This window comes from Ictalurus punctatus, chromosome 21 (assembly GCF_001660625.3).
Source record: "Ictalurus punctatus breed USDA103 chromosome 21, Coco_2.0, whole genome shotgun sequence".
Lineage (NCBI taxonomy): Eukaryota > Metazoa > Chordata > Actinopteri > Siluriformes > Ictaluridae > Ictalurus > Ictalurus punctatus.
Genome location: NC_030436.2, coordinates 20,912,267 through 20,919,766, shown reverse-complemented (window position 1 = coordinate 20,919,766; position 7,500 = coordinate 20,912,267). Strand labels below are relative to the sequence as shown.

At 45.9% G+C, this 7,500-nt stretch overlaps 1 protein-coding gene across 1 annotated transcript in view; it reads left to right on the top strand.

Moving 5' to 3' along the window:
• The first annotated feature begins 4,223 nt into the window (after nt 1–4,223).
• LOC108254700 (von Willebrand factor A domain-containing protein 1) overlaps nt 4,224–7,500 on the top strand; it is a 21,679-nt gene continuing 18,402 nt past the window's right edge. Inside the window, exon 1 of the mRNA XM_017449947.3 lies at nt 4,224–4,586. Coding sequence (XP_017305436.1) covers nt 4,496–4,586 — 91 coding nt within the window. The 5' untranslated portion in view covers nt 4,224–4,495. The remainder of the gene's footprint in view (nt 4,587–7,500) is intronic.

The window sequence follows — 7,500 nt, the reverse complement described above, 5'->3', positions numbered from 1 at the left end:
CAGAGCTGCCATGTAAAGCGTTAACTTGTCATCAGGAGCAACTTGGGGTTCAGTGTCTCGCCCAAGGACACTTCGGCATGTGGAGTCACGTGGGCCGGGAATCGAACCTCCAACCCCACGATTAGTGGAACAGCCGCTCCACCTGATCCACAGCCGCCCGTGTAGATGGATTTAGTAGAAAAGAGAGAGAGTGTGAAACTAAAATACAAAGCTCAGGTCATTGAACCACTTCAAAATGTTCCAGTGCACTGAGTGGAGTTTTTTTGTACTGAATCTGGCCCGAGGTTTCGGAAAACCTTGTGTGTGTGTGTGTGTGTGCGTGTGTGTGTGTGTGTGTGTGTGTGTGTGTGTAAAATGGAGTGAGTCAGGAGCGAAACAAAGCCCTCATTCACACCAACACAAGCGTGAATTCAAAACAAGCTAAATGTCAAGAGTGTGATATTGTTCCATCTCTCCAGTCGTCTCTCCACGCTGCGGAACAACGAAACACCAAATACCGCGACTGAAGTGCGGAGAGGAGAACACAAGAGCTGCGGAAAACGCTTCTTTACAGCTTCGTTGGAGAATGAAGGGTTCCTAGCCTCCCCTGGTGTTAGGTTCTGCAGTGAGGTGTGGGACCGATCCAGACTGTCACAGATCCTTTCTACTTTTCTGCTTCCTGTTCACCTGCTCGAACCTGGCCACGCCCACTGATCCTGAAAACGTGTCTCATTATTTTTCAGCGACCAGAGTGTGAACCTCTCTGTGCTATACACCTCCCTGCTTCTGGAGAACCCTGGGGAGTCATTCCTGCTCTCACACACCTGATTATTAACAGCCCACTGCAGGTGCAGTGTGTTACAGTGAGGAGGTAGAAGGTGTACGGTGTCCTGACAAGTTTTAGCCAATTTGGATTGAATTGTTCCATTAGCTGTTTGTGCTAATCCCGCGAGATTGTGGGTGGTACACACAGGAGAGCTCATGTTTAATGCCCAATTGTTATGTTAGGCAGCTATTTATGCTGTTTACAAAATGGCTGTAACTGTCCGTGCTAATCGTATTCAGTATGCCAAATCTCGCAATTACTTCCCTTGCTAAACATTTAGCAACTGTCTGTGCATCACTGCGGTTGGACGGACATTCTTCTACCCACAGAAAATCAGTCCACTACTACTAGACCGTACCGTTCCCCTTCTTTCCTTTCTGTCATGCGAGATGTGAGAAAGTCCATGTAGATGTCTTCAAATGGGCCTAAGGCACTAGAAATGTCTCCTATTTGGGGCTGAAATGTCTTCTGCACATGATATTTTCAGATATCACAGTTAGCAATGAAATTGTCAATCGTGGGCTCCAAGTAAGGTGGAAGCCAACGTTGTTCAATATACACAGCAAAATCCCCTGTGCTGAATTAACACCTGGAGTTTGAACTCTTTCAGTGTTCATGCGAGTCCAGTTGGACACGAGTAAACACGGTGGGCGTTAATTCAACATTTATAACCCTGCTGTGTACATTACACGCGAGACAGCAGGAGATTCCTGATCACAAACATCATGTCAGGTCAAGTTCTCTTCAGCTCCTTTGCCATGTTGTGTAAAGTAGCAGAGATCCTTATTTCATTCCACTGTGGTGTTGGTTAATCACACAATCAGGCTAAATGAAGGCAGGACGAGTCGAGGCAATCCTAAAACTTAACCACGTCGTTCCACCAAACCGCTGGTGCATTACGTGGAATTTGTTCAGCGATAATACCTTAAAGACAAATAACACAAAAACACAAGCAGCATGTTTAATCCGTTCTGTCACTGGAGGGAAATGTGCGCAGGAAGACTAGTTCATGATTTAAAAACGAATCTGCTCAGGAATCCTGTCAGGTTAGCGTAGGTTAGCTATCAGTCTAGCATGAACAGTGAATATTATATTAGCACTTTCACCAAGATGAGTAAAGATGATGAATATTTATGAAAATGTGAACATTTCTGAAACTCCTTCAGGTTAGCATGTTAGCGAGCTCAGTAGAATCCGCAGTGAAAATGATGAACATTTGTGAATATAAATGAACATGATACCAAGACATTAGCTCATTTTAGCTCGTTTTAGACAGTTGGCTAACATAGTGTGTGTAAGGAAGTGTATATATGAATGTCCGTGTGTTTATTCTTCGTGCTTGGACTCGTCTCTCGACAGACAGACGCTGGTGTTATGGGATCGTAGCTCGCACGCTGTAGAAATGGTGAATCTCAGAGTGTTACAGCTCCTCAGAACTTAGCGAAGCCTCGTCAGTCGCCCTGCATGTTGAGGTGTCGAGGAGGTAGGATTATACTGTGCCCCGGCAGGAAAGTAAAACTTCAAATTAAACACACTTATCTGATGTTTTCTCTCTTTTCAGATGTCTATCGAGGAGTCAAATAGAGCAGGAGCGAGAGAGGCTGAGAGAGAGAGAGTCAGGAGTTTTTTCAGATCTGAGTCCGTACCCAGGATGGATTCTGGACTTGTTTGTAGGACGCATCATCAAGTGCACATCAGATTTAAAAGTTACCACGACCCGGGACTGAGTCACTTTCACACATGCTGCAGTGACTCAAGTGGAACAGGGATTTTTTATTTTGGGCTGAACTCTGGTTTCAAAACTGCTTTCAAACATCGTTAAATGTCCAGAGTTCTCAGAGCAAAAAGAGAGAAGTACAGCAGAAGGAAAATGGTCTTCATCATGGCATACACTGAAGAGTTCTACCTCTCTGTGAAGTTCTACCTTGCTATGAAGTTCTACCTCTCTGTGAAGTTCTACATTGCTGTGAAGTTCTACCTCACTGTGAAGAGTTCTACATCACTGTGAAGAGTTCTACCTCACTGTGAAGAGTTCTACATCACTGTGAAGAGTTCTACCTCACTGTGAAGAGTTCTACCTCACTGTAAAGTTTACCTCGCTGTGAAGAGTTCTACCTCGCTGTGAAGTTCTACCATGCTGTGAAGTTCTACCACGCTGTGAAGAGTTCTACCTCACTGTAAAGTTTACCTCACTGTGAAGAGTTCTACCTCGCTGTGAAGAGTTCTACCTCGCTGTGAAGAGTTCTACCTCGCTGTGAAGAGTTCTACCTCTCTGTGAAGAGTTCTACCTCGCTGTGAAGAGTTCTACCTCACTGTGAAGTTCTACCACGCTGTGAAGAGTTCTACCTCGCTGTGAAGAGTTCTACCTCACTGTGAAGAGTTCTACCTCACTGTAAAGTTTACCTCTCTGTGAAGTTCTACCATGCTGTGAAGTTCTACCACGCTGTGAAGAGTTCTACATCACTGTGAAGAGTTCTACCTCGCTGTGAAGAGTTCTACCTCGCTGTGAAGTTCTACCATGCTGTGAAGAGTTCTGCCACTGCTGCGCCCTTGAGCAAGGCCCTTAACCCTGAACTGCTTGAAATGTATAAATGAGATGAATGTAAGTCGCTCTGGATAAGGGCGCATGTACAAACGCCATAAATATGAATGTGAAGATCTACCGTCATTTAACACTGTGACATGTTTCCATCGTTCAGCAAGAAACTAGCCGAGCAGAGCGTTTAAACAGATTTACAGTGCTAGCTGGGCTAATTCAGCTGCATCCTAAACCACATCCTTCTGCATTAAATAGTAGGACAGGTACCAGTAGTGTAGGTGGAGGTATATTGGTACACTACACTACTCTACCTACACTTCTCACATAATGTTTAGCACAGTCGTACTATTCAGAAGGGGATTAGTTTCCCCTCATCCCCACACTGAGGTAATCACACGTTCTGCATAGTGCTGTATTTAATATGAAGCTGGTCCCGTGACTGCAGCGTGGACCTCAATAAAGTTCTGAGCCTGGTTACGGCTCTGTCCACATGGTCATCACAACACAAACTTCTGAATGCATTACACACGCCTCATCGCGTGTCAGCACAGAATGACCGCTCTGCCCTTCAGCAGGAGTCCCTCAGACCTGTAGGAGGCTGAGCTCACGCTCTGGTGTGTGTGTTATTAATAAAACATCTCCTCTAATAATTCTGAATTACTGCACATACACATGCACACAGCAGGGGTTCCGTCAAAACTGATCAAACACTGATGAAGAACAGGGATGATAAATAGTCTAATAACTCTCTGAGAGCTGGGCGGGAGGGTCTGAACAAGGAAAATCTCTCAAGACTAAAGACTGAGTACCAGAGGGGCGGGGCACAATGTGACGGAGGGAGGGGCAGGTGGACGGCAAAAAAAAAAAAAAAGAGCAGAGAAGAATTAAAAGGTGCGCGAGATACCGATCTTCATCACCTGAGAGCTGAGGCGCGCGCGCGACACCGACAACAGAACGAAGTAGCAGGGGGAACGGGTCTCAGGTGAGAGGGGAGACTATGGACACGTGAGAGGAAAGGAAACCTTTTCTTTCTTGCTGCTGACAAGTTTTCAGGAAACCAGAGGCATTTTATTTTGTCTCAGAAGAATGGACGCTGCTGGGTCACTTCACTGCACTTCCGGTTCCTAATCACCTGTCCCGTGTTTGTGACCATGAGGCGGCTCGGGATCGCGTGCTTACTACTGCTGCTGCTGGGCGCGTGCGTGCCGCGGAGCTGCGCACGACACACCGCACCTGGTTCAGGTGAGCCGGTGAAGGGTTTAGGGACACACACACACACACACACACACACACACACACACACACACACACTATAATATCGTGTATTAATCATTACCGGAGTGAGTTTGGAGGCGGTGGAAAGTGGCAGCGCTCATGAATGTTCTGAGAGCGGGGCTGAGAGGTGAGCAGACCCTCACCGGCCACCGGGAGCTCCGGAGAATTCCCCGTGACCTGACCGCTGATGTCCCCGCTGCCATGCTGTTTCTTTTTTATTATTTAAAACACTTATTTATTATCGTATATTATTATATCAAGTGATCCTTTCCGACTTCGGCGTTTGATAATAACTCGATAATAAATCCTGAAGCGGTTAGTTTTGACTTGCAGCGCTGCCGTGCTCCTCAGGTCCTCAGCTCCTCAGCTCCTCAGCTCCTCAGGTCCTCAGATTCTCAGGTCCTCAGCTCCTCAGCTCCTCAGCTTCTCAGGTCCTCAGATTCTCAGGTCCTCAGATTCTCAGGTCCTCAGGTCCTCAGATTCTCAGGTCCTCAGATTCTCAGGTCCTCAGGTCCTCAGATTCTCAGGTCCTCAGCTCCTCAGGTCCTCAGATTCTCAGGTCCTCAGATTCTCAGGTCCTCAGATTCTCAGGTCCTCAGATTCTCAGATTCTCAGGTCCTCAGGTCCTCAGATTCTCAGGTCCTCAGATTCTCAGGTCCTCAGCTCCTCAGGTCCTCAGATTCTCAGGTCCTCAGCTCCTCAGGTCCTCAGATTCTCAGGTCCTCAGATTCTCAGGTCCTCAGCTCCTCAGGTCCTCAGATTCTCAGGTCCTCAGGTCCTCAGCTCCGGGGAACAGAGTCAGTGCACAGAGACAGGATGGAGAGAAGAGGCAGGTGGAGCAGAGAGGGAAAGAGCACAATAACGATAAACCCTCTCAAAAGAAAGCAGTGAAAATGTAGTAAGTGTACTGAGCAGTTCAGGGCTTCAAGTGCAGGTGAGTCTCACCTGGAAATCCTGTAGCTTTGTGTTCGCTCGCTGCTAATAAAGTGTTAACCACAGATGCACTACTGGCAAACATTAACACTGTTACTATCACCACTCAAAATATACTACAGGACAGCGTTATCTACTCTAAAGTTATAACACTGAGTCATTTAGCACACAATTTACCAATTTATTATTTTAAATGTTGAAATTACACATACAGCTAGGACAAACAACAACAACAACAAAGAGTCATAAAAGGTAATATCATGTTAAATATTAGGATTTTTCTAAGGAGATGTTGTCCTGATGTCGTTATTATTGCGCGAACAGATATTTAGGCAGTTTAGAAAATGATGTTTTCCTGTATGCGAGGTTAAAAAACCCTTCTCCTCCTATTTTTCCCAGTAAGGTGGAGCGAGTTCACCTGGCGCTAGCTCTGTGCAGCGCTCCCACTTCAGGGTCCTCCTGACACGACAGGTAGAACTCAAATAAGAGAAATTAAACATGCTTTCTTATATCTGTATGAAATATAGTATGGTTTAAAGTTAGGTATTTTAAGTGTTTTTAAGTCTAAAAAACATTGCCCTAATGTGATAGATTCATTTTAACTTAAAGAAATGTAGATTCTGTGCTCACAGGGTACAGTGAGGGTAAAACGTGTTCATCTCCCCACATGTGGAGACGGTTCTGTGGTGTTTTGTAGAGAGTTACTGGCAGCGATGCACTTCTGCTGTGGTTAAACGCTTGGCATACTGACGCACACTGATATAGAGCAGGACTGATTCACCACCTCTGGGGTTCTTGTTGATATTTACGCGATGGCCCGGCTGTGTGCAATAAAACTGAAATTAGGAAAGAAGAAATAGGGTTATTGGTTGTTTCAGAATTTGCTGCGTGTGTACAGGGCGGTCTGGATGAGTGTGAGACTCCCGGCCTGAAATGATGTCCCAGTCCGGCCCTGGAGGTGAGGTGTAACTTCAGGTGTTTAATCTGAGCCCGATTCACCCCGGACTGTCTGATCTTAGAAAATGATTTCCGAATTAATGAAACACTATTAGAGTAGAGTTTTTAAAAAACGTATAGTGAATTGACTCTTAATTCCTAACAAGCTGGGAGAAAAGAATTTTACTGTACCGTAATATATACATTAGCATAGCTCCTCAGGCTGGAAACGGTCACAAAACCATCTGTAAAGAGTCTGGACTCCACCGATCCACAGTCAGACAGATCGTGTACACATGGAGGAAGTTCAACACCATCGTTCCCCTCCCCAGGAGCGGAGACCAACAAAGATCTCTCCAAGAGCAAGACGTGTAAAAGTCCACGAGGTCACGGAGGAACCCAGAGGAACTTCTGACCAACTGAAGTCCTCTCTCACATTGTCTGATGTTAATGTTGATGAGTGCACCATCAGGAGAACACTGAACACCAACGGTGTGCATGGCAGGACTGCAAGGAGAAAGCCTCCGCTCTCCAAAAACAACACTGCTGCCTTCTGCAGTTTATTAAAGATCTCGTGGACGAGTCAGAAGACTACTGGAAAAATGTTCTGTGGACGGAGGAGACCAAAATAGAACGTTTTGGTTTAAATGAGAAGCGTTATGTTTGGAGAAAGGAAAACGCTGCATTCCAGCAGAAGAACCTGATCTCGTCTGTGAAACATGGTGGTGGTAGTGTCAGGGTTTGGACCTGTTCTGCTGCATCTGGACCGGGACGACTCGCCATCACTGACGGAACAATGAATTCTGATTGATACCAGCGAACTCTAAAGGAAAATATCAGGACATCTGTCCATGATCTGAATCTGAAGAGAAAGCGGGTCATGCAGCGAGACAACGATCCTAATCACACGAGTCGTTCTACCAAAGACGCTTAAAGTGAATGTTTTGGAACGTCCGAGTCAAAGTCCTGACCTTAATCCAGTAGAGATGTTGTGGAAGAACCTGAAGCGAGC